General features: G+C 48.9%; 8 protein-coding genes and 1 non-coding gene across 9 annotated transcripts; 5 read left to right on the forward strand and 4 right to left on the reverse strand.

Moving 5' to 3' along the window:
• The first annotated feature begins 877 nt into the window (after positions 1 to 877).
• Asppvi_008508 lies at positions 878 to 950 on the forward strand. The gene has a single exon. It is a non-coding gene; the product is annotated as a tRNA-Lys (tRNA).
• A 705-nt stretch (positions 951 to 1,655) lies between these two features.
• Positions 1,656 to 1,874, reverse strand: Asppvi_008509 (uncharacterized protein; the record flags this gene model as incomplete). Its single annotated transcript, XM_043304377.1, has 1 exon — positions 1,656 to 1,874. One exon carries the CDS (start codon positions 1,872 to 1,874, stop codon positions 1,656 to 1,658), a length of 219 nt encoding a protein of 72 aa, XP_043160312.1.
• A 1,857-nt stretch (positions 1,875 to 3,731) lies between these two features.
• Positions 3,732 to 4,570, forward strand: Asppvi_008510 (uncharacterized protein; the record flags this gene model as incomplete). The annotated part of the gene is made up of 2 exons (XM_043304378.1): positions 3,732 to 4,084; positions 4,141 to 4,570. 2 exons carry the CDS (start codon positions 3,732 to 3,734, stop codon positions 4,568 to 4,570), a joined length of 783 nt encoding a protein of 260 aa, XP_043160313.1.
• A 167-nt stretch (positions 4,571 to 4,737) lies between these two features.
• Positions 4,738 to 6,823, reverse strand: Asppvi_008511 (fungal specific transcription factor domain-containing protein; the record flags this gene model as incomplete). Its single annotated transcript, XM_043304379.1, has 4 exons — positions 4,738 to 5,771; positions 5,854 to 6,358; positions 6,441 to 6,594; positions 6,672 to 6,823. The coding sequence occupies 4 exons, from the start codon at positions 6,821 to 6,823 to the stop codon at positions 4,738 to 4,740; spliced, it is 1,845 nt and encodes a 614-aa protein (XP_043160314.1).
• A 2,272-nt stretch (positions 6,824 to 9,095) lies between these two features.
• Positions 9,096 to 9,391, forward strand: Asppvi_008512 (mitochondrial 54S ribosomal protein bL33m; the record flags this gene model as incomplete). Its single annotated transcript, XM_043304380.1, has 2 exons — positions 9,096 to 9,108; positions 9,222 to 9,391. The coding sequence occupies 2 exons, from the start codon at positions 9,096 to 9,098 to the stop codon at positions 9,389 to 9,391; spliced, it is 183 nt and encodes a 60-aa protein (XP_043160315.1).
• Positions 9,392 to 9,930: 539 nt separating this feature from the next.
• Positions 9,931 to 14,347, reverse strand: Asppvi_008513 (uncharacterized protein; the record flags this gene model as incomplete). Its single annotated transcript, XM_043304381.1, has 6 exons — positions 9,931 to 11,541; positions 11,594 to 12,401; positions 12,455 to 13,497; positions 13,545 to 13,579; positions 13,628 to 13,893; positions 13,944 to 14,347. The coding sequence occupies 6 exons, from the start codon at positions 14,345 to 14,347 to the stop codon at positions 9,931 to 9,933; spliced, it is 4,167 nt and encodes a 1,388-aa protein (XP_043160316.1).
• A 1,602-nt stretch (positions 14,348 to 15,949) lies between these two features.
• Asppvi_008514 (uncharacterized protein) lies at positions 15,950 to 16,385 on the forward strand (the record flags this gene model as incomplete). Its single annotated transcript, XM_043304382.1, has 2 exons — positions 15,950 to 15,995; positions 16,063 to 16,385. The coding sequence occupies 2 exons, from the start codon at positions 15,950 to 15,952 to the stop codon at positions 16,383 to 16,385; spliced, it is 369 nt and encodes a 122-aa protein (XP_043160317.1).
• Positions 16,386 to 18,016: 1,631 nt separating this feature from the next.
• Positions 18,017 to 22,165, forward strand: Asppvi_008515 (hybrid sensor histidine kinase/response regulator; the record flags this gene model as incomplete). Its single annotated transcript, XM_043304383.1, has 2 exons — positions 18,017 to 21,793; positions 21,848 to 22,165. The coding sequence occupies 2 exons, from the start codon at positions 18,017 to 18,019 to the stop codon at positions 22,163 to 22,165; spliced, it is 4,095 nt and encodes a 1,364-aa protein (XP_043160318.1).
• Positions 22,166 to 22,547: 382 nt separating this feature from the next.
• Positions 22,548 to 25,177, reverse strand: exg2 (putative exo-beta-1,3-glucanase; the record flags this gene model as incomplete). The annotated part of the gene is made up of 3 exons (XM_043304384.1): positions 22,548 to 22,962; positions 23,028 to 24,040; positions 24,095 to 25,177. 3 exons carry the CDS (start codon positions 25,175 to 25,177, stop codon positions 22,548 to 22,550), a joined length of 2,511 nt encoding a protein of 836 aa, XP_043160319.1.
• Positions 25,178 to 25,822: the final 645 nt, after the last annotated feature.

Here is a 25,822-nt window from a genome sequence, read left to right on the forward strand (position 1 = left end):
CTATACCGTGCCTCTGGTCTTTGATCATGTACAACGATGCTATTTGGGTTTCGGAATATGCATCGAATGGGCGTCCTGTTCCTTGCTGGTCGCGGGATCACCGCGATTATGCGCTCGAGCCTCAGGGGCCGCACTGCCTCAGGCACTCAGCCTCAATCTTCCTTTCGTGTCGACTTCTGACGCTAATGACTATCACTACTGTTCAGCCTCAAGCCACAGAGTCTACTCTCAGTCTGACATATGTGGCTTCTTCGTACTTCTCATCCCTTTTTATCATACTTCAGCCACAATCTGACAGGCCAAGCGTCCAACACGAGCTGAGGACTCGGCAACAAATGGCCAGTCCTGATTACGTGCTGCCTGGCAATCCATATTCTAGGCTTCTGAATTCTCTGAAACTATGTTTGAACTGAGCGTCGAGATTCGATTCTATAGTTGATTTTCGAAACGATCGCCATTGCAGCGAAAATTCTCCTTATCGTGGGCCGCAATTGTCGACTACATCGCGCGATTCGCCTTGAATAGGCGCGGACATCGCGAAATGTCGCAAGTTTGTACCAGTGCTTCAGAATCCGGATCATTCTCATCCAATGGACCGTATGAGAAGAGACATTCAGAGCGTCGGCTCTATATTTATATCTACCCCTGCTTGGCGAGTCGATACGTTCGAGCAAACTCACGATGTCTTGCATGTCTCTACGGGATTGGAAGTGCTAAAATTGGTGAAGCCATCTCTCATAGAGCTTGATAGAGTGTCAGGTGCACAATTACGACTGCCGCTGCAGTCTTGTCGTAACTGTCTTGTAACTCGTGTAGGAGAACGTAGCTTTCTTGCGCCTTTATGAGAGAAATTCAGGACCAGGTCTTCAAGAAGCCAGCCGGGCTAGCTCAATCGGTAGAGCGTGAGACTCTTAATCTCAAGGTTGCGGGTTCGACCCCCGCGTTCGGCTTCTCTTTTTGCTCCTGTCAAGTCCAATTTGTGTGAAGGGCAAATTTTTTCTTTCGTCGAGTCTCCGTTGTGGATCGCGAGGTTGTTGGTCGGATGGCTTTGCTTGGCTCCACCGCAGTAGCCAGCTCCACTTTTAGGGCCATGCCTTAGCTAGTTCATCAATGTTAATGACCTCCATCAAGTGATTTTCTTATATGATCAATCTATGAGGGTATTCACATTGTGCAAAGTCTAAAAACTAAGATAATGTAGCAACTGTGGACTCTATGTCGAAAAACTACCAGCAATAACATCAAAGCTAAGAGGCCGTCACCATGCAGTTACCACTGCGGAGTACATATCTACAAGCAATACTAGAACGATGAAGCAATGGATTTGACTATCTAGAGCCTATCCAACCAGCAAGCCTCAACCATCAAGGTGAAGCCATCATCGTGCGGTCGTTCAATCATAAAAATCCCCACCAACCAACCGATAAGATCTGCCAAGATCCAAAGCAAGAGAGCCAGAGACGGAAGCAAGAGCGGTCTATCCAAACCTATCAGCAGCTGCTTTTATGAAGACAGAAATATGAACTCACCATCGCGAGGAAGAACCAATTCATACGAAGCGTACGATGGATGTCGATGATACAACATCTGTCTGCACAAAAACAAACAAACATTAGCCCAAGCCTGCGTCGTCAGTAGGCAAAGGAGAAACAAACCTAAGCCTTGCAGGTGAGAGATTTCTTGTCGCATCTGGGACATTTACCACCGCACATCTGGTTGTTGAGGCAGACCTGGCGGCAGAGGTCGCGTTTATCGGCGAGGTTGTTGGAGGGGGAGGCTGCGTCGTTGGTAATGGTGCCCTCGACCTCTGGGACAGCCGCGGCGCTGGCCACAGCGAGGAGGAGGGAAAGGCTGAGGAGGTTGAGGAACTTCATTTTGAAGTGGTTGATTGTGATGTTTGAGTGGATGTGGATGAGATTGATGGAGGACGAGTTGAAGTAAGAAAGGTAGGTAGGTGGTGAGGAGAGGAAGAGAAGAGAAGGGAGATAGATCATGAGGCGGTATTTATACCTGTGAGGAGAGAATCTGAAAGGAATGGTTGTGAATAACCTGAGAGTATGATCGTGAAGATTCATAGGGACGGTGATATAAAGACTTCACGTTTTTGCTAGTACACCAGTGAAGAAAGGACTAGGATATCTTACCAGTCAGAACATACAGAAACGGATTACTCCGGGATGTGCCCGCCCTTATACTAAGCTAGTGAATTATCTTTGGCTTCTATTAAGTGCATCAATGAAAGTATGCAAAATGGAGTGATGCAAGTAGCCTGATATTTGGACGATTTCTTTATGCGCCTGCTGCTGTGAAACCTCAACATAGGTAGTAATTTTTTGAGGCCTTGAGTTATGATGATCCCCGAAGCAAACAAAGAACCTCTGCCTCTAGTTTCTTGATTTCTGTAAGCTCGAAAGAAAATGAATATCCTGAATCACTATACTCTTAAGACCAGCCCGCCTCTTGCCATATACCTCAGTTTGACTCAGGTTCGATACGCATCTTCGGAACTACATGTCCCACTTCTGCTCTAAGATTCCCAGTCCGCCATCATAGTACTACATTTCGTTCGAGATGCTTTGATTCCTATGGATGGAAAGTACTTTCTCGTTCAGGCCCGCGTCACTGAAGCTAATCTTGTGGTAGATGTCATTCTACCTCAATATACTGGCTTTGCGCAACCAGCGGGATTCTCCTAGAGTCGTGACGATTCGAGGCTACTTCAGTTGTATTTTCAGGACTTCTCGAAACCCGCATGTCAATAAAGACTGTCCGGGGCTTTGAACAATATCCAAGCAAATACACTAGGAACTTCGGGGCTCTGAAGTGGCGTAGCGGCATTTCGGGGGTTCACCCAACCGCCGAACTATAGGGTAGTCAATAGATATAAGTCATCCTCTTTCAACCATCAGCGAACCCAGGAACCATCAATATCTAAAATCATAAATTCTGAACGCTATTTCTTTGCTGTCCTCCGTCATCCTCGCGGAGAAGGCATAAAATGACGACTCCCGACGAAATCGATCCGCATCCAAAGCAAAATGGCGCGAATGACTTGAGCTTGGAAAAAAGTGGTCCGAAACAAGGAGCCCCGGAAGGGAAGAAGAGCGATGCGCCTGATGGTGGACTGGCGGCATGGTCTGTGGTTTTGGGATCGTGGTGTGTACTATTCTGCAGCTTTKGATGGATCAACAGTACGATCGGACCCCAACGACCTTATAGAAAAGGTGAACCCTAGGGTCATAATAACGATTGTAGGTATCGGAGTCTTTCAAACCTACTACCAGTCGACCCTATTAAGCCAGTACTCGGCCAGCACAATTGCCTGGATTCCCTCTTTGCAAATTTTCTTCATGTACGCCATGGTAGGGTCTTGCGTATCTTATTGACTGTCCTTGTTGGTGCCCGTGTTGATTCCTTCTTCAATTAGGGGCCGGTATCTGGTTGCTTATACGACAACTATGGACCTCGTTACTCAATTTTGGTCGGGTCGTTCCTTCATGTCTTCGGTCTGATGATGTGTTCAATCTCGAAGCAGTACTATCAAGTCCTGCTTTCGCAGGGTGTATGTAGCGCCATTGGGGTGTCGATCATTTTCCAACCAGGCAAGTCAACTTCAAATATCTTTCCCTGGGACATTCATGCAGAACAGTAGTTGACTGCAATCAATCACACTAGCGACCAGCGTTATTCCAGGATGGTTCGCCAAGAAACGTGGCACAGCGTATGGCATCATGTCTAGCGGATCGAGTATTGGGGGTGTCATCTTTCCCATCATGATACAACGGTTGATTCCGGAAGTGGGATTTGGGTGGGCGATGCGTGCTGGAGCGTTTGTGATCCTGTTCCTGCTGATCATCGCCAATTTAACGATCCGGGCCCGTTTACCCCCGTCACCTCGACCGCTGTCGCTGAGTGCATTGACACAGCCGTTGCGCGAGAAAAAGATGCTGCTGGTTACCGCAGGGTTTACGCTACTGACTTTCGGGATGTACATTCCCATCGATTTTTTGGTCAGCGAGGGACTTTCTAATGGCATCAGCGCCAACCTAGCTCAGTACTTGCTCGCAATATTGAATGCCGGGAGGTACGCATGAAATCAACGCTTCTTCCACCCCAAGTCACTGGCTGACTCTAATATAGCTTCTTTGGTCGTCTCAGCTCTGGTATACTTGCTGATTGCCTTGGTGCCTATAACGTCTTCACCACAGTCTGCTGTCTAGCCGGGATTTTGGTTCTTGCCCTATGGATTCCCGCCAATAGCACCGCAGGCACTATTGTATTTGCCGTTCTTTTCGGATATTCTTCTGGTGCATATGTCTCACTGGCAGCAGCTCTGGTAGTCAAAATCTCGCCATTCCAGCAAATCGGATACCGAGTTGGCTTGATTTTCCTCTTCGCTTCTGTCGGCGGTTTGACCACCAACCCTATTGCGGGGGCCCTATTAGCCCATGACAAAGGGTCCTATCTTGGTATGAAGATATTTTCGGGTGTTATTCTCCTAGCCGGGTCAATCTTGGTTTTTTGCGCTCGGCTGCATCACACGGGGCTGAAATTGGTTGCGGAATTCTGATCCTGATGTGGCCGTTACGGCAGGATTGGTGTCAAATACTATTCATGGGGCACTTGTGGGATGCTTTTTCTTCTCGTCTGTACGCAGACCTCCTTTTTATTGTATCCAAAAGGCTCATGCATTTCCTGTATATGATCGCTTTATTAAACACTGTTATCTTGCTTCTGTCATGGCCCCGCCAGCCACAAGCTTGAAGGATCCCAATCTGGAAAGCAGATCGAATCAAGATTCCAATCCATATCTTCGAGCCCCATAATACTGCTAGGAACCACCTCTCTCCTAGAGTCGTCAACCAGCTGGCCTATAGTTCGGGGAATGACTGGATTCTTCGAAGAATTTAGGTTAGACGTGAAATGACTTGAAGAGAAAGAACGCCGGATGTCCAATGCTTTGTCTCGAAGATTTCGTAATACATTCCACTTGGGACCGGGGCTTGGCCAGCTGGGATTCTCTACCAATTCAAAAGACCTATCGACCACTTGCCAGGCCCTATCGGCGCAGCGCACTCCGGGCCGAACGCATAGATGCCACAGAGTGTATGTCAGCAGGTGATATTGAGTAAAAGTCGAGAAGAGCCAGTGAAAGTTGCTCAGAAGCTCATCCGTTTTCAGCTCGTTGCCGATATCAATAGTGTCGCATGCCAATAACAGTGTCTGCTCGGTGGCTCGCGCAGCGGATTCTTCCGCGCTTAGACCCCGGAGGTATTGCTGGTTGACAAAGAGGTTGAGTTTCCCAATCTGCACCTGCCCTAATAGCACTGCAGCCTTCTGAATAGGTATGTTGGAATCGCAGTGCTGTAAGTAGCAATCCTTTATGCGTGTCGTAGTTGTTCTTAAAAGTTGCTCTAAGCTTGCCATTTTGTCGGTCCCATTCAGCAGCGCCACAGAAAGCTGATACACTTTCTGCAGTGCTTGGTTCATCTCGGCAGCGACCAGAAATAGGGTCATTTCTGTCCATCGTGGTTCTAAGACTGGGGCCGCTTCCATATTTGGGTAAATGTMTCGGTCGTCCACATTGAGAGGCATCTTTGTGTCAGAGAAGCCACCAGATCCATTAGTAGACAGAGCATGGTCTTCGCTAACCCGAGCGTCATAATTCAAAATCTGGTACCATAACCGACGTCGAATCTCGCACTCGAATGGAGGAAGATGGAACTGCTCGCCATCACGGTGTAGGCCAATGCACTGGGCCATTCGAAGAACTATACCATTCAAGATCCATCCAGACCTGCCACCATTGTGATGGCGATAGCATAACTAGTACCATATAGTTAGCAGTGATACCCAATGCGACAAAGGTACGTGCAGCGTGGGGGGCCGTATTCACCAAGTAGATTGACATGGCTTGTAGGGATATGATCGTGGGCGAATCCAAGAATTTGGCCATATGTAAGGACACTTCCAATCCCCGTTGAAAACGCTTGAGCACTGATTGCCGGTCCTCTCCAAACATTAACAGGATGTCAGCTGCGCGAAGGCTTGTCACTGCCGCATAATAAATGGAGAAGAGAAGAGCACTTTGGTCTAGAGAGATATTCTTCGCGTTGTTGATGGCAGCAAATATGACGGGTTGCGTGGTCGGGATGTGAAGCACTTTTAGGAGAACGTCCACGTTGTTCAAGTAACTCTGCCATAATTGCGTAGCCTGTCTCCGAGACGGGTAGAGAGCATGGATGTCTACTGATAGCTGAGGGTTGGAGATGAGACCATCAAACCCAGCCGTTAGGCTGCCCCCCTCGCTGCAGTTGGTACTCGCCGGAGTGTTAATGGCCGATTGAAGCTTGTTCTCCTATTCACAGCGATTATTAGTCCAACGTCTCGCTTAAGAGGTCAAGAGGCCAAAAGGGTCGGAGAAGCAGGGGGGTCCTGACTTTCTCTAAGACGCGCGAGAAGAACAACTCGTTGACATATCGGGTGGAAGTGCCGTCTTTCACCAAAAAGCCTTCTGTCGGTGCAGTGCGATGAGCGGTTGACCTTGGCGTGTTGGTATCCGCTTCGGGGGGCAATACCGAGGGGGAAGATGATCTGCTATGTAGATCAGGGGAACCTTTTTGGCTGATTGCTGTGATGCCTCGCTCTAGCATTTCCAGACGAGTTCCAACCCTTTGAGTGGATTGTCTTGTTGAGCGGCGCTTAATCCGTCCCGGGCCTGGGTATTGGCACGGAGTATTGGATCGAAGACATGTCGAGCAGGGCATGGCCCGGTCACAACGGACCTTACGTCCATGGCATCGGAGACACGATCGCTCCACATTGTAACGTCTGACAACCGGCTGTGTTGGACACTCCATTATTGAACAAAAAATATATTCATCGCCCCAAGTCTTTAGCTGTTGTCGGTAGAGTTGGGTAGAGCCGATGTTTCTACTATTCCACCCCGTTGCGAGCAGACTCGCCCAACTCCACCCCGCTGTTAAAGACCGGAATGACCGTGATGCAGGCCGCTCTTCAAATGCCGCATTGCTGAACGGCCGAACGGCCGTGATATTAGCAGCAGAGGCCAAGCCACATAAACATTGAAGGGCATACCATAGGTATCAATTGAATGTACATAATACTAGAATCAATATTTTATTTCTTGATCTTATCATCTAACGCAGTCAACAGAACTATCACGAAAAAGGTCTAGACGAACGAGCTCTTGGCTTTGATAGGCCCTATCAAGGGTTGTTTGGCCCGGGGTAAGCAATTTATTTCTATTCCCGATTCACCAGCTAATCAGAGCAACTAAATCAAAAAGGGGAAAGAATGATGAGATAAGAAGAGTGTTGACTGCTGAACTAAGCTATGGAAATTCATAAAGTTGAACTACCTATGAGACGACCATGACTTGCAGGTTATACGTCCGAGGTGGTAAATAAACCAAAGAGAGGTATTGGATAATTGCAGATCTTAGGTTACCACAGTGGTACCTGATAAATTTTTCGGCATGGGATGTGGAGATAAGAGTCATGCTGTGGGCGTCAAAATGTAGTGTGGCTGGTGAAGGTGCACTAGTGGTTTCGGTTGCAACCGATGCAGAGGTCGCCTGACGGCCCGAGCGGTTTTCAAGACCATCACCGATATAGGTTCCAGGTTTTTTTGGGACGCCATATCAAGTCGCGATTGACTTGGAACCCCGCATTTGAGAGCTGGAGGGTGGGATGTCTCGGAATGGTGGGTGATCAGGTTAGCGATGGAACTTTTGTCCGGAGATATTAAGTCTTGCGGTGTGCTCGACCATATTCAAAGTCGACTGACAACCGTGACTCGAATAAAAGTGCTCGTCAACTGTCGACGAGTGTGCATGAATATCTACGAATCCTTCGAGTTGACGGGAATATTCTGATCGGTGAGATCTAGGCTAGCCACTTTTTGAAGAACTGCATGGAGGACTGAGGATCCACATGAGCAGATGCATGCATATCCCTGCCGGTGCGGATGAACCCAGCACTAAGTGAGCTTCGAGCATCCATCACTAGGTCACCCGATGACTTCAGGGCATTTCGGAAGGTGTAGATCATTAGACGATGTACACCATTGGATTTGTATCTCTGGAAAATCTGCGCTTGTCTCCAATAAGATCAGTGCCTCTAGACCGACACCCTTCAAGGATGGAACTGCCTTATGTCACGTAGCTTCAAGAACTTACATATCCACAGCGGTCAACCACCCAGGCTGTAGATGATGGATCAGTGGGATTTTGTTTGCATGGCATACAAAAGCAACACACAAGGGAAACTCCTAGGCTTGAGTCTTCTTGGTTCCTCGTTGGCATTCGCGAGAAGAGGAGCAAGATTAAAGCTTGTCGTAGTGTTTTCTCGCAGGCCTTCCGCTCGCAAAGAAAACTTGTAAACTTCTCACTGCTGGTGTCCAATACAAGTTAACAGGGACGAAAAAAGCTACAGAAATCAAGGATGAAGAGCATTCAACGAACACAATAGCCAACTGCTTACCTCACCTCTCCCAAATGGTGCACGGCACATTTCCGCCAATGGTCAACGAAGCGACTTCTCATACATATGGGAGCATCACTGCATTCGGCTGATAATGCATTTGCATTGTAATTACTGGTGTGCAACTTAAATGTGAGAGGGAATCATGAAGTGAAGATCAATGCCATGGTGGAATTCAAGCCGAGTGCTCATGCTAACTCATCTGCTCATATATATAGCTTGAAAAGGCATGATGAGATGCTTTCAGTAAAAGTCAGGACGAAATAGATATGATTACTCAAGAATACATCAGACTGTTTGAAAGAGTCCTCTGATAGCATTCAATAATGATGACAAGCAGACAGCTCATTAAGCTCTCACACATAATAATAACCTATGTCAATATGCTGAGAGGTACTTTTCCTAAGTACCTGTAAGGCATTCCGTATGCTTGGCGTTATCCGCATCCCGCACTATTCCATCTTAGGATGTCATATATCACGTGATACTATCCAGATCCCAAAGTTCTTCTCCACAAACTCCGATAACTCGGAATCCGTCACGACAAGTCTCCATCCCCCTCTTGCTGTCCCTCCTTCGCAAGTCGCCAAAATGGCCAAGAAAGGTATGCGCAGATTCTGCTCCAGCGCTGTGTTCCGACGCGAAACGGAGTTTCTTATCCCCAGTACAATGCTGCTCCGCGGAGAACGGATAACTGATTTGCGATCTTCTTCACAGCGAAATCTCGCACGATTGCCGTTCGCCTGATCTCCATGGCTATGACCGGGTACTATCGCACAATGATTCGCCCTCGTACGCATCGCCCTCTGAGTATGCTCAAATACGACCCCGTGGTGAAGAAGAAGGTCTTGTTCCTGGAAGCGACAAAGGGTGGAAGGGCGAAATGATTCACGATGTCTCTTATTCAAATATCCGCAACGTCAAGTTCCGTCGCTTCGAATAGGGGGATTGTTTCTTTTGTGTCGGCTCCGTCTTCCTCGGCGTCAATGAATCCACTCCGTTCCTGAACCATGCAACGTCTCAAAGGCAGCGACAAGTCGAGTCCGGTACTTCCATCAACCATCATGTACATTAGGGAAAACAGCTGCAGAAGCGATACTCTGGGCTCCTGAGCGGACTCGGTATTGCTAAGCTGTTTCTATTCTGGTCTTGCATTTCGGCGTTTAGAGCAGTACATTCTGGGTTAATTTTAACATGTTCGATATTTTCAGTTTCCCATCAGCTTCTCGACTACATAAGCGGTGTCTCCCGTTCGTGGCTTCTTCAATCTTGTGATAAATACGCCGCGTATCTCGTTTCCCCCTCGTCCATAACTATATTCTCACTAACCTTCAGGCGCATTATTGTCGAGCTAAATTCAGGCTCTACTGGCTATATACCATCAACCTGTTCGTTATATCTCTGACTGAAACGGGCATTGTAGCGGTCACCTGTGTCCATCAGCAGCTATAGCTCCTTTGCAAGGAGGAGAGGGCTTACTGCGTAATCTCCGGCCTCCGCGCCTTGCGCCTCGTGTTGTCCACCTGTTGTTTTTTGGATTGCTTTCAATCGCCGATGATTGTCTACTACTTCCGGATGCTAACCTAGCAGGGCTTGTTCTGCGCTCCAAGTAATCGGCAGTCCCTTGCACTTCCCCCTTAGTCCCGGAATCCGATGGCGCCACAGACACTCGTGCTCTCTTATCATTGCTCGTGTATTGATTCTCCGTATGAGTACCACGATTCGACAGTTCGCTAGCCGGGGAAGCATTGGATTGGTTTGAGAATTTGGGGCTCCCCTTTGATTTAGGAGAGCGCTGGAATCTGCTATAAGTGCGTTTCGTGGTGCGTTCTGGTCTCTCGACAAGACGATTCTCCGAAGCGCTCTCCTCAAGAGGGTTCTCCACCGTTGCTGAGAACTTCCGCTTCTCAATCCTGGTTGCCTTGTTTTCTGTCTCGAAAGTGACTGTTTTCTGCTTTTCCTGATTCTCGGTTGCGTTCGTATGACCTTCAGCTGTTTCCGTTGCCAACGAGTTCAGTTTCAGCGGCTGGTGCTGTGAGCTCCGCGACTGTCCACCTATCATTCCGAGGTCGAGACCGTCGGCTTTGGGCGATGTAGCTGCATTCCCCTTCTCGTTCTTTTCTTTCGGCGTTTCAATGACCGTATCGCCCTGCGATGACTTGTTCTTCGGGGTGAGGTCTAGCATCTCTGCAAGATCGCTAGGTTCAGGACTCAGAGATGAGCCAGATGCGGGCGAGAGCTGCTGTCGGATACTCGAGAATGGTACAATTTCAGTTGATGATTCCGGCCTTTCACAGTGTCCAACGGCGTCGATGTTTCCAGATCTCGCATTAGTTTGAACTGGGGAAGACAGCCCGCCGCCTTGAAAGCTCTGTGTCCGATATATCACCTCTGTCATCTGAACACAGCCCTGAATAGGACTCTCACAGATCCTGTTCGGCGTCAAKATCACAGAGGGACTTACAGTCGCATTCGAGACATCAGGAGCCGCAGGGACAGTGGTTCTTTGTGAATCGCAGCACGGGTTGTCGTTATCTGTCGAGCTCAGATAGTCCTTCAGTTTGTCCCAAGTACCCGGCAATGGCCCTCCTAATGAAGGATCATCTGGTCGAGCGATGGCCTCTTTGATGTTTTTCATCCAGCGCTCCGAGTCCTGGAGCCTTTTGAGGAGGGCGTGAATTTCGGATTTCGCCTTCGCTTTACCTGTTTCCAGATTTGACTTGGCCGATTCGGCGGCGCAAAGCTCTTTCTTGACCTGCGTGAGTTCTTCCTCTTTCTCCAGTAGATCACTTTGACAAGTGTCTAGTTCCTTCTGGAGATTCTCGAATTCAAGGTCTTTCGAGGACAGCCTATCATTGAGTTCGACGATCCTTCGTTGGACTTCGTCGAGCTGCTGGGAGATTGTCTTCTGTTGAGCCAGAGCAGCAACCTCTGACTTTCGCAGTAGTTCGAGTTCCGTTTCCTGTTCACTCATCCGAGCTGCTTCCTGGGTACGGAAGTCCTCTAATTCCTGTATTTGCTGTTCTCTTTGCAGGACCTTCAGGAATCAGCAATTTTCATTAGCTTATCTCCAAAGCTGATTTACTCACCATCGACTCCAATTCATCTCTTTGCTGCTTCGCTGCATGCTCCCGTTCAGCCTGCAAACCATTAGTGAACCTGCCTTCGTAAGACTCTACGTTGATTACCATTGACGCTTGGGCCTCAGCCAGCAACTCCCTGATCGTGGCCATATCCTTTTCCGCTTCTACTTTCTCTCGCAGCAGTTTATGGATCTGTTGCTCAAACCTTGCCTTGGTCTGGTCTCTGGAAATGACGCTCGCTCTGTTCAATTCCTCCCGAATCTTCGTCTCGATAGATATCGTCTTCTGTCGCAGGCTGACGGCTTCAGCCTCGAAATCTTGTGCTCGTTTCATCTCTTCCTGCATCTTTGCTGTGACCTCCAGAAGGGCACGCTTTGCTTCCTCGGTCTCGAGCTCCTTCGCCTTAGCATTCTCTTCAGCAGAACTCATTTTGATTGAAAGTTGCTCGAGTTGATCTTTGAGTGCTGCATTTTCCATAGATAGACCGCAGACATCTGTCGCTAGAGCCGGGGTTTGCCCCTCAGAGATACTCTTTTCTAGATGTGTAATATGCTGGGCAAGATCAATCTCCTTCTCATTGAGCGACCTGAGAGAGGAGTTAATTTTATGCATGCTTGGTTCGAGAGCTTCCAGTCTTTCGCGCACGGCGTTGTACTGTTCTTCGTTGAGTCCGAGCTGCTTGAGAAGTGCCATATGACAGCCGTTATTGTTTTCGAAGAGCTTCAGCTGCTCCCTAAGATTGTGTGCCACATTCTCGTTGAGCGCGAAGGTTCTTTCGAATCCCTCATTTAGTTTGAAATCGAACGTATTCACACTGACAGCAACAAGTCAGCATTCCACTCCTCAGTACTTTGTCTCAGATCATACCTGGAGAAGATCTTGTGGACAATATCATTGCATTGCTGGATATCCACTCTGTCCCTCGAAAGCTGTTCACTCAGTTCTTTGAGAAGTGAAAAGTTCTTCTTGAGTGTCAATTCCAAGGTGGTTTGAGTCGCTGCCTGGGAAGAATTCACACTCTGACCAAGTATGTCAAATGCAGAGTTGAGCTTGCTGAGCATCTCCTGCTGTTCAGTCCGGATCACCGCAAGCTGCTTTGTTTGAACTCTCGAATTATTGTGAATGTACGACTCAAGAATTGATGATCTTCTCCTTTCTTCCATCAACTGGGTTTGAACAAATACTGTCTTTTCTTCTGCATTTTTCAGGGCCAGCGTCATCGCGTCGATCTTTTTCGCGGACTCTGCGAGTTGATTCCCTTTTTCCCCGACGAGAGCGACGACATGAGAAATTTGACGCCTAGCATCTTCAATGCAAGACTCGATCTCGGTTCTTTCATTCTCCAGAGTTGCTTTTGAGTCTTTGAGTCGGAGGTTCTCATTGCGAAGGTTTCGATACTCAGCTCCAAGCTCGTTGAGAATACCCTTGAACTTCACCAATTTTGCTTTCCAGTTCTCTATCTGGCCTCTGTATGTCTTTGTTTGACACTTACTACGCTGTAATTGGTTGTCAAGGGTCTCGAGCTGATGTTTCAGAGTTTTGTTTTCCTCCGCCAGCTCAGACATGTCAGCTTCCATTCGCTCCTGCAGATTAGAGGCAGCGATTTCATTTTCCTCTCGAACTCTCATCCGATTGATTAGAAGCTGGAACAGATCTTCCTCTGATAATTGCGAGCCTCCGTTGTTCGAAGCCAATGTCATAGTTCGTTTCGCACTGGGCACCTTTTTCCCGTTTGCGGGACGTCGCTTCGAGATCCTGAAATGATCAGTCACCGGACCCAATGAGTGCATATTAGGCACTCCCTCTCCGTTCATAACCTCATTCTGGTGGTTGGGATTTTGCTGCATAGCAGCAACCCTTTCCTGCTTTTCACTGTGCTGCCTTATCACACGTGGAACATGGTGTTCAATCTTGGAACCCGTCAGTAACCCCGGCGAAAATGTTGGAGGAGACTTACACTTGGTTGCGGAGTCACAGAGTTTGTGTTGCCATCTATGAAGTTAGACCCCCTACACAGGACTTCTTTTAGGCTTTACCCACCTGGATTTCCTGCATTCGCGGCGATGCGTTGAATGTCGACCGCTGTTTGCAAATCACCATCTTGTGCTCTCTGGATTTGTAGTCGATCTGTTGGAATATTTCTGCAAGCGTTACTTTCGGCACTGTTGCAACGGTTTGCTACAATTCCCGAGTCCTGGGGTTTGTGTATCGCTGGAGAGCAGGACCTTGTCGGGCTCGAGCGGGATACGCTATCTCCGATCATTCCATACATGGTGCAATCCTTGTCCGAGGCATGAGAGATGGAACTTGGAGGACAATCAGTATATGTGGAAGCGGTAGCATTGGAGGAACCAACTTTGCTTGCTCTTGATGTCTGACTTGATCAGTCATACCTCGCCTATTAGTCTGTTCTGAAGGACTTCTGGGTGCGCAAGGTCTCTTTGTCAAGGATTGTAGCAAAAGTGACCTTCCACGTGGACCAGGTTTTCCAAAGGAGAATCCCGCGACATCGAGTCCAGAGCTTTGGGGGCGTTCAAGAAGCAGTGGAGCAGGACGAGCTTCTTGCGGTCGATCTGACCCCTTATCTTTCTCCATAACCGCCTTCAGATTCGGTGAGATGGGCTCATTGCCATTTTGTTCCATGTGGAGAAGCATTAGATCTTCATCGCCCTCATATTGAGTGGCAAGGCCGTCACGCTCAAATTCAGATACGGCTATAGAGTTACCAGGTGAAGAAGGGCCAATGTTTTGATTCTCCATTTCGATATTGTCTTCGAATGCTCAACTCAGCAATGAACGTCGACTTCCCTTGAAAATGTACGGCACGTACATTGGCATCCTACTCAGGGAAGAATTGTCGCGGATGTTTTTAGGATAGTTTCTGTGCAAGTCTGGAGAGAAGACGGGAAAGCGAGACATAGAGAGATCAAGGACCTGAATGAAAGAAACCTGCTCAAGATGAAAAGGTAGAAACAAGATCGCCAGCTCCTTCAACAGAAGAGACTTCTTCGTCAGGTGGTAGCTTCCGTTTCGGGAAGTACCACGTCTTTGCCTCATGAGGCATCAAAATTCAATAGCTATACCCCGTTAGGGGCTCAGGATGATATTGATGCCTTTCATGGAGGATGCTTTATTTTAAAAAATTGTACAGAAGCTTACAGAATGTACAAGATTAACAGTAGTCTCATACTATGGTTTGCGTCCCTTCTAATCATATTTTGTACGAAGGAGTTCCTCGATTTTAAGTAGGGGCAAGACGGCACCTTAGAATGTATCGTCACTCATGTATACGGCATAAAGAGATCACAATAGCTACACGAGGGTACCCAGACTCAGTATTCGGGCACCAACATCATGGAAAAAATATGCAAAGGAAGAATGAAAGCGGCTACGAAGAACGGCGTAACATGCTTCAGAGTTATCGTAGCCGGCCACAAAAATTGGTCGAATTATGTTCGAGCATATTTGGGTCAATAAGTAAATTCTAACAAGCTTTGATTGAAACTACCATTAAGCAGCATATATGTCCATTACAACCTGAAATGAGGCATGAACGTATACATAGCGAGGGGTTGCGGTGTGTATATTCCCACAGTAGCGCAGTTCTCACAGAAGCAAACATCCTCTTTCTTTTCCGCGACAAGAAATTCCTTAGGCAGAAAGGCTTCGGTATTTGTTGATCTTGCACGGCACACAAGACTCCACCTAGGACATAAAGATGACCTCTATGGATTCTTCAGATCCCGGCGGCCAGCGCTTAGCTACCATTGGTTGCTGGATTAAAATGGCAAACCGAGCCGTCGCACCGTGAGCGTCAATCACAGAGAATCAGCGCCAATATCACACAGTGATGAGCGTCCCGCTCGACTGATTCGTCGACGGGGTCTTGTCCCTGAACTCTGAAAATAGCGCACGTTCCCTGAAGCTGCAGAATCTGGTGTGTACATTGGCCGAGATATCTTCTTCGAGCCTATCACCAGGCAGTATGCAGCTTCTACGCATCAGTTTCTTCACAAATTCTCAAGCCCCTTGAGGGCTGTGCCATGCTTGAGGGTGTATAACAGTGCTATAGACCCCGGGGTCGTCTTTCCTCCAGCGCATGTTTATTTGCGATTATCTCTTTCCGTGGTGAAATTCTATAATCGTCTAACAGATTTCTGAATCGCACATAGGATACAGTGTTAGGAGACTGAATTAGCCAAGGAGCATCCTCTTGCGATGTATAGAACTATGATTCTCTGCCATTGCGCTATCTTCAGCCTTCTTCTGGCACGATCGGCAGCGCAGGACTACACAGCAGTTCAAAATGAAGCCGGAGCATCAGGTCCATCGTCAGATTCAGTGGGCGTCTCATCAAAAGGAATGATCGTTCTCTGTACAATTGTTGGTGTGGTTGTGGTCATTGGATGTTTGTTCCCTTCTCTATCCCGATTCGCTCTCTCCTCTACATGTACTAATGTATTCTCATCGTGCAGTAACCTCAACCGCTCTTTTTTTTGTTGCCAAAAAGCGCCAGTGGGCGATGCGAGAGACTATTCGTCGTTCTGCGCGACAAGTCGTCCAAGCAATCAAGACGCCCTTGACTMCCAGATTCCCGAAGGTCCCTGAGCAGCTCAGGAGAACCCAGACGAAAGAAGACCAGAAGGAGACAAAGAACCAGAGACTCAATGACCTGGAGAAAGGATTCAAGACTTCCAACTCGAGCAACTGCTCCGTCCAGATCACTGCTGGCGAACGAGTTCAAGGCAATGAGAAGAAGACCAGAGGTTGGGGATCACGCTTCGCATTTGATCGCTAGTAGATCAAAATGCGGGAAAAGTACCGCCTGATGCAAAAACGCGCAGGGCCTTTCTGTCCTTGGTTCTTGATCTGAGTTTCTACGTTCTTTCACGTTTCATTTGTGCTTGTTCTGTGGAGTTGGAGGCGAAAGGGATGTGCACCTTGGTTCCAATTATAACGATTCCCCTTGTTTATGTATTCGATGTCATGTTAACGCTGAGCTCAGAGCTTCAAGGATAGTTTATCTGCAACCATTCCCTCGAATGAAATGAAATTCAAATAGACTGGATTTTCTCTAATGTCCCTGAATCGTCAAAGTTAGTGATTTATAGTGCCTTAATCTCGATTGTAGCGTCAGATGTCCGTCCAGGGAACTTCAGGCGAGGTATGAATTCTGTGGGCACTGTTGAATACGGCCCATGGGCCCGCCAGGTTGCCAGTGGCAGAGAGAAGTCAACAGAACACGTCTCCACTCGTGGGCAGATGCTAAGCTTCTGGTTTAAGTGATATAATGGATTGGTTCTTCCCTTCTGAACGTTCTAGACAATTGCAGCGGGAAGCTTATCCACAAATAACAAGCCATAACTTCAAAACATGTGGCTGTCCGAAGGCGAAGGTCGGTCACGGAAATGAGCCCCGAGATACGTGTTGCTAGTGCTTGTATCTTATGCAAAGTACTCAAATCTATCGATTGCTTGATGAGTATATCGATGGGGCCGACGTAGATTCCATCTTGGCTAGGACTACATGGATCTGAATCTGGCCTCTGTTACGCAAAATGAGAGTTGCAGACAGACCAGTGTTGGGCATATGATTCAAGGGTCCAGAACGGCCGCTTGCTACATTGTAACCGAGCCATCTGTGCTCAGTAGTGTGGCTCTATCCAGCGTTTGGAATTCTCGTCCCATGGTTTCCTTCATGAGAGCATTTTCAGTCCTACCAGATTTGATGTATCTCGAACGGCTGCCATAAGCATTTTTCTTCTCCGCATGAGAGAGCTTAGGACGTGGAGCAGAGATGGTAGATATAGAGTGATGTATTCCTAGCCTTTGTGTGTGGTATCACTCCGAAAAAAAGCGCGACAAGTTCGAGAGCCCAGACCTAACTGATGAATATCGCCGTGAGTGAAAAGCTGGTTCGCCGTGGCCGTGGTTTGTTTGTTGATTTGTTGGTGCTGGTCCTGGCAAACCGGGGGAGAAACCGATGGAAGATGGACCTTCCAAGGCCGCTCCTCTGGTTGTCCTCAACTTACCAGGCACTCAGAGTGGAACTGCGAAGCGATTGGTTTGCGATTCCAGGGGCAACAGACAGTCGACTTGTTGTCCTTTTGGTGAACTCTACAACTCCATCTACTTGGCCGTGTAGCTTTCCCCAGCATCTCCTCTGTGCTTCTTCTGATACTGCGGTGATTGCTTCTCTATTTGGAAAGCTAGCTGATTGCATGAGTAGAATCACCGGCTTCGCCATTTGATTCTGATTTTCTCAAAGCTGCCAACTGTACCTGTAAGTGAGAATTTCCATATGTCTTCCGATCCTTCTTGTTATCATCGATTCTGATGGGACAGTCTTTGCAGGCCTACCCTCTCCCACATGTCGAACCCAGTACTGGCGTCCTTCTGACAGCATCAGAATACCATCTTGAACATTGAAATGAAACCAACCTCTGCTTCTGCAGAACGACAAGATGAGAAGCAACAGAATATTGAGATCTTGGAAACCGCGAATCCCAGAAATACCGCAGACGAGCACAGTCCCAATCCTGAAACGCTGCGAGTTCTCAATTTTGCAAACGACGATGAACCATCTCCATCAACACCCGGAATATTTGTTCTGAAACTGCCAAACCTTAGTCCAGAATCAACAGAGCGAATCTTTCCCATCAGCTCAGTCGTGTCGGTCGATTCATCCGCTCCGCCAACACCGGCAGTGGAGAATGCTGAGGAGCAAACCTCCCCTTGGGCTGAAAATCCCCGTTCGACTATTACTTTTAGCAAGCAGTCAGCAGGCCAACCTGCTACGCCATCGCCAGAAGACCGCAAGGACACACCCTCGATTCAGAGCACAGTAGAAGCCTCTGGCAGTTCTTTGAACGTGACTACCGGAAGCAGGAAGCGACCCCACTTGAAAATTGACTTGGCCAGAAGAGCTACCGACATATCGTTCGAGGATGCGAACCTGTCTTTCCAGGGGGGCTCTGGACTCGCGGAGCCATCCTCTGCTGCAGCCCAGGATTCGTACTTCGCAGGAGCAGGGTCCTGGATCGACCAAGCTGGGGCAGCAACCTGGACACAAGAAATGGAAGATGACTCCAACTTCAAGCACATTCATGGTCTTGGTGCACTCGTAGTGCTACAAGAATTCAAAGGAAGTCTCATCGTCCAGGTTGCGAGCAAGAGCACCGAAGAAGTTCTAGGCTACAGACCCGAACAGCTTTTCAGGCTACCGAGCTTTTGCGATATTGTGCAGGATGATCAGAGAAATGACTTTTTTGGCCGGTTTAACCTTGTTCGAGACAAGTGGTATAATGTCGAGGAGCATGGCCCAGATATCCACGAAGTCGATGTCCGCCAACGTTACGGGACACCGAGGCGGCTTTGGTGTACGATGCATGCTACAAAGGCAAACTCTGGCCATATCGTATGTGAATTCGAGTTGATGAGAGCCGTTCTTGATTATTGGAGGAAATCAGGGCCTTCAAAATCGGTCTACGCAGTCTATGACAACACAAGCGCATACGAGAGATCGGATGAGAAGAATAGCACTCCGAATATGCCCCCTGAGATGCAAAACATGCTGAGAGGAATCAGAGGGAATTTCCAGTCTGCGGATATGTTGAGCGCCTTGTCACTTGTTATCCAGCTGGCCGCGAGCACCTCCTCCCTGAGCATGCTTTTCAACTACTTTATCGGCATCATTAGGGAATTGACTGGTTTCAGCCGAGTGACAGTCTTTTATTTCGATCGTGACGGTATTGCGATTCCTATGAACGATGCCGTTGACTCACGCGTTATTGCCAGTTTCCCAGAAGACCTGCATTTCCCCAAACCGCTTTCTCCGAGAGACTTGGGAAGATTTCATTTGGGCAACAAAGTTTTTCTCGAGTACAGTCATAGACAGTCACACACTGAGCTGGTTTACCGTGATTCTGAGAATTTGCCGAGCGAGTTTGATCTAGACCACTCTTACCTGTTGGCGAGATTACCGTACCTTCTGGATCATGTCACCGGAATGCCCGTCTTTACTTGCATGTCTATCAATATAAATGCCTTCGGACGTGCATGGGGGCTTATAATGTGCCAGTCGTACGAGGAAGAGATGCGGTTACCCCCTCCAGTACAAAAGTTCTTTTGGCTAGTTAGCGACACACTTTCAAGCAATATTGAGCGTCTTTCAAACACGATGACTCCCCAGATGCAGGGTCCTTTCAGTTCTTCACATGACGGAGACGGGAAAGGTGATAGCTTACAGGTCAAAGACTTATTGACCTTGTTCGAGGCGGATTATGCCGCATCCTCGATGTTAGGTGAAACTAAAATCCTTGGAAAGCCCCACGACGCGCAAGAAGTGCTCGCTTTGGTGGAATACTTGAAACTGAAGGRGCTCGCTACTGTCTTGTGTTCAACGGACATGAGTCGAGATTTCCCAGACCTCAACTATACCCCTGGTTTCAAGTATCTATCCAATCTGCTGTATGTGCCCTTGTCAACGGACGGTCGAGAGTTTATAGTTTTCTTCAAGGCTTCGCAATGCGGAGACACTTTAGGTGTTGGGACTGATGACAATGCTCGATGCCTGGACCAAGGACAGCCAACAGATCTTGGTTCAGAGGGGAAGGTGGTTGATCGTGGGGCTGATGTATGGGATGCAGGAGACTTACAGAAGGGCTCCTTTCTGTCCCTGATATACAAGGCGATGTTGAAAGAGGTGTGGCAGCAAAAGGAAACAACGATGCAAAGTACCCAGCTTATGCGACTACTTCTGGCAAACTGCGCTCACGAGTTTCGAACACCGCTGAACGCGATCATCAACTATCTTGAGATTGCATTGGATGGAGATCTAAATCAAGAGACTCGGGAGAGTCTTTCCAGATCGCATTCCGCTTCAAAATCCCTCATTTACATAATCAACGATCTCTTGGACCTCACAAACGCAGAGAATGGAATCAGCTTGATCAAAGACGAGAATTTTGATCTTGTGGAGACCGTCCATGAAGCCTCGCGTATTTTCTGTGAAGAAGCGAGGCAGAAAGGTGTTGAGCTTCACGTTGTACAGTATTCTGATATTCCTCCTGTGCTGGGCGACCAACGGCGAGTACGACAAGTCATCACGAACCTCATCAGCAATGCTGTTCAACATACATCTTCGTTGGGAACCGTGACTGTCGAATCATGCTTGTTGCCTGATTATACCGAGACTGGGAAACTTGGAATTGAAGTAGCTATCCACGACACTGGAACTGGCATGTCTCAGAACGACATTGAAGCACTTTTCTGCGAATTGGAGCAAGTTTCGAACAAAGATTATATACGAAGTCGAAGTCCCCAGCGCTGCGACAATGCCATAAGGAGCGACAGTAGCGGCTCGAGGAACATACTCGGGCTGGGTTTAGCCCTAGTTGCTCGCATAGTTCGCAATATGAACGGTCAACTCAGCGTCAAGTCAGAGGAAGGCCAGGGGAGTTGCTTCAGGATCAAAATGCAGTTCCCTTTACCTATCGACGAGTCCAACGAAGAGGAACCTGATTCGGACAGAGCGTCGCCGGTTGACAAAGGAAAAGGGAGGCAAAGTGAAACTGAAGACGGCCAAAACGAGCCTTCCAAGGAAGATGAGACAGTCTGCGGCGAAGATGACCGAGCTCGGGCAGGGAAGAATACTGCATCCTCAGAATGTACAGATTCCACAAAACATGAAAGCCATACACCAGGGGATACAGTAACAGCGGGTTCTGCTCAGCATGACCCTGCCTCGAAGCAGAAAGAATCGAGTGACGGGAAATGGGAGAGCCCTGACACTCTACATCCTGACATAAGGACAAAGCCTGTGTCTACCGAGGAGGAAAGGCAAGCACATCAACCGCATCTAGGGTCCGCGTGGCAATCTACAAGAGCTTTAGCCGATGAACCGACCAAGCCAATCGAGGAAACAGCGGTCGAATCCTCAGAAAGGACGGCAGAGCAGAGTCAAACCAAAGCCCAAACTCAGTCTGATATTTCACGCAACGAGACTGCGGCTACTGGCAGTAACAGCCCTTACAAAAAGAATCTCCACATCTTGGTAGCCGAGGACGATCCGACAAACAGCGCAATCTTACGCAAGAGACTGGAAAAGTCGGGGCATACCGTCCATATGACTGAGAATGGGAAAGAATGTGCTTCTGCATTCCATGGCAATGCGCACTCATTTGACGCTGTCCTGATGGATATACAGGTCAGTCAGAGAACTTTCGTGTATGTAACAATCATGAGCTGACCTCTCCAGCAGATGCCAATCGTCGATGGCATGGGATCGACCAAGATGATACGAGAATATGAAGAGATGGCAGCAGCTTCGACTTCTGTTTCAGCAACGTACCAGCCTCGGCGGATTCCGATATTCGCTGTCTCGGCATCTCTGGTGGAGAAGGACCGCCAGACGTATATCGACGCGGGATTCGACGGGTGGATCATGAAACCGGTTGATTTCAAACGTGTCGTCCATCTTCTGGATGGAGTGTGCATGGAAGCGGCCCGTGAGGACAGTCTCTACAAGCCTGGCATGTGGGAGAAGGGAGGCTGGTTCGACAAGGGTGGTGAGAGCTAAAAAATGCTTGTGTGGAATTGAGATTTATGTCCGCATGAGAACATGGTTCAACGGCAGAGGCGGGCGCTTTATACCCCTCAAAATATAGAGGTAACATAGATTATAGAGTGCGGAACTCAGATGATGGTCACTATCAAGATAAATAACAGATCCTATCAAATCGGTTAACCATTCAGAACAGGATTGTCCAGTAAGGAGAGTCGTAGACCAGCAACACAACAACAACTTCAACTATATACGACATACGCCATCTATGCATGTATGTATATGTGCATGATATATGAAGAAGATATACAACGCCGAAAAGATGCTGATGCTTCTATCCAAGGGAGAGACAACACAAACCAAGACCACAAAACCGACTTTTCAATTCACAATCTGATCAGTAGTACTCGGGCAAGCTCCCAAAATCCGGCACTGCATCCCCGCACTTGAACGATGGGGCATATGCCTTGGCCGGCATGAAGCCATTCTTCMAGGCGGTCCTGTAGCTCCACTGCGCCGCAGACTCGGTTCGCCAGGTCCAGTAGAACCAGCCCTGTCCGGTCCCGAATGCGGACATCTGCGCCTCTGCGTATGTCTGCAGGAACTTCTTGTAGTCGGCGGAGTACCCCGTGACGTCTGCGTTGGCGTTGGCGCAGCTGCAACGGGGCCCGCTGTCGGCGGTTGGACAGTATTGGGTTGAGTCCGTGAGGGAGAAGGTTCCTTCCCAGCGAGTGCCGCGGCCGACGTTGTTGAGGTATTTGGCGCAGTCGGTGTCGGCTTGGGACCATTCTCCGCAGATGGTTGGGCCCCAGCTATAGAAAAAGGGTCAATATGGTGAGATAAGAAGATGAGGGGGGGACGTTGAAGAAAGACAGACCCTGTGCTTGTGGAGTTGATCTCTTTGATCATGTTGTACCAGTCGTTGCAGATTAGGTTGACTTTCGCCGTATGGTTGAGGCCTATCTGCCCCGTATTGAAAATGGTGTATTGGTGCGTATCCAGTAACATCTTGTCGGGACGGGTTTTGAGCATGCTCTTCCATTTACTCAGATTCAGAAAGCCATCGTGCAAAGCAACGTACGCCGTGATGCCGTTCTTCTGCACGAGCTTCGTGGCCTCGGTCGTCCAGTCGAGGACATCCTCGATTGGGAGCGAGAGCATCATTGGCTCGTTCACGAGCCCGTAGATCGTGACGACATTCTTGTATCGGTCCTGTGCGAAGAATTTGGACACGCTGTCGTGGAAAGTAAGAGACCGGTTGCGGTTAAGCTCGCCATTTGTCCCATTGAGCCAGCCAATGGCACCCTGGCGACCGCTGTGATTCCATCCGTTCTGACTTCCTGGAATCCCGTGCGGGTCGAGCTTGACTCGGAGCCCGTATTTCCTGCAGTACTCGATTGCTCGGAGGAGATATCTCCACGAGATCTTTGCGACATAAGGGTCGTCGTCATACGTTGCTACCGCCCAGTAGGAATACTGGATGCGGACGTGGTCGAGACCTGCATCTCGGATGTCCGCAAAATCCTGCTCGGTAATGAATGTAGCGTAGTGCTTCTCAAGAGTCGAGGCTGCGGAGCTGCCGAGTCTCTTGGACAGTGTCCATTCATCAATGATCCCTGAGATCGAGGAGTAAGAGTCGAACAATGAAGGAACGATGAACGGTTCGATTGACAACCAGCCTCCCAGGTTAACGCCGCGGATTGGCTGTGATCCATACGGGAATGGTTTGTTCAAAGGAGGAACATTGTCGTTCGGTCTAGCTGAGTCGTCCCAGGTCGAGTTCAAGCCCATGATAGAAAGACCACCAACCGTCTCATTTGTGAATGTGACGTTGAAGTCAGTCGTGTCGTACCATGTCCAAGGGTCCAGATATGTTCCCTGGGCGTAAGCCTAATATAACGTCAGTGGAGGTCTCAATAAGTAAATTTGCTCGATCGAACGTACTGGAATGCTGTCATGGCTCAATCCGGCCAGATTCGAGTTACCAGGCGAGTTTCCTTGTGGATTGGCCGCGTCAGACTTCTTGTCATGTTTCTTGGACACGACGACGGCAACGGGAATCACAATGACCAGTATCAGGATCACAGCGCCTAAGCCAATCCATCTCTTCCGCTTCCAGAATGGCCTTCCGTCGCCTGCATCGTCAATACTACCTCCCCAGCTACCTTCTTTCCGCCATCTAGCTTCCATCGTCGGGCCACCACCTCCACGATGGCGCACTTGCATCTCGGGGCTCCGCCCTTCTTCAAGGTACGCCCCAGATGCGACCCTCGCCTTCGACCGATCTCTGTGTGACTCGCCAGGCGGATCACGCAAAGCGCGCTTTCCTTCTCCCACAACTGCTCTCTTCTGACGTTTCCTCTCCGCTTTGGCGGCGTCCTTCGTGTTCTCGCGCTCCCGGCGCTCCTCCTTCTCATATTGAGCCCCGAGCCTAGCCAACGCATCCGCGCTCAGCAAATGCGACGCACTATTGGTCGAATCACTGCTCTGATGCTTCCTCGCCGCTGCCTCACCCCCCGCTTCCCTTCGTCTGGATCTCCGCGCTTCAGCATCCGGCTCACGACCTCTCTCCCGGCGGCTGTCTCTCGTCCGATGTCGCCCATCATCTTCATACGCCCTACGCCTGCTCTGAGTCTCCCGAGCCCTTTCGCGATGCCGCTCATGCCGCTCGCTTCTTCTCGGAGCCTCCCTCGCCCGCGATCGTTCCCCTCGTCGCGCATCATAGTCATCACCGTAAGTTCTACTCGCTCGTGGTCGCGGGCTGCGCTCATCACACAGCAATTCCTCATCGACGGCCCCCTCCGCATCGCGCTCGTAGTGCCCGCGCCTCTGCGACTCACGCGGGGGACGGTATCCGTCCCGTCTGTATCGGCGTTCGTGAAAGTCGTGCTCTAATTCGTCATCATCGTAATCGTCGTCGTTGTCGTCAGTTGCGTAGCGCCGTCGGGCATAGTCGTAGTCATACCGTGCTTCCCGGTCGCTGTCGCGACCGCCGTGGCGGTCCCGACTTCGGGAGTGACTTGGCATGCAAGTTTTATTCCGTAGATTGGAATGTTGTGCGGGGTGAATGTCAACGATCGGTATGTGGGAACTGCAGCGGCTTTGGTTCGTTTATGACCGCTGTCGGAGTCGCTGGTACCCTTGAGGGGCGTGTATCGGCGCAGATATGGTTCGTAGCTGTAATTAAAAATTAATCTCATGCAGCAGCATGCAGAAGTCGTTCATCATAAGAGTGTGGCATGAGCACAATCGACCTGACCGAATAGCAAGGACTGCCCTAGTAGTATCAAAACAAAGACAAGAAAAGCATACGCGTTGCCAACCACGGCCCGCGATCTAGCCCAAGGTGCGATGCGGCAATTATTTGAGATCCTTAATACCACACACACATATAATTCTTGTATCAAAATTCAAGGTCCCAATTCTCAATTCTCAATATCCAAAAGAAGGTAAGCTAAGGTCGTCCATGGGGCTTTGCCCCTGGCTGCTGAGCCTGGTGGAGGTGGGATGGCTGTGTTTCTGACAGGCAGGCCAGTTGCGGAGCAACCGGGGCGGTAACAACCAAGACAGGAACGAGAAGAGTATTTACTCTCAACATCATAGCCTTTAATGCAACAATAATTGTGTCTTATATGAAGAAAGCAACGAGAGACTTGATCATAGAGAGCTGCA

The sequence above is a fragment of the Aspergillus pseudoviridinutans genome (genome assembly GCF_018340605.1).
Source record: "Aspergillus pseudoviridinutans IFM 55266 DNA, scaffold_6, whole genome shotgun sequence".
Classification (NCBI taxonomy): Eukaryota; Fungi; Ascomycota; class Eurotiomycetes; order Eurotiales; family Aspergillaceae; genus Aspergillus; species Aspergillus pseudoviridinutans.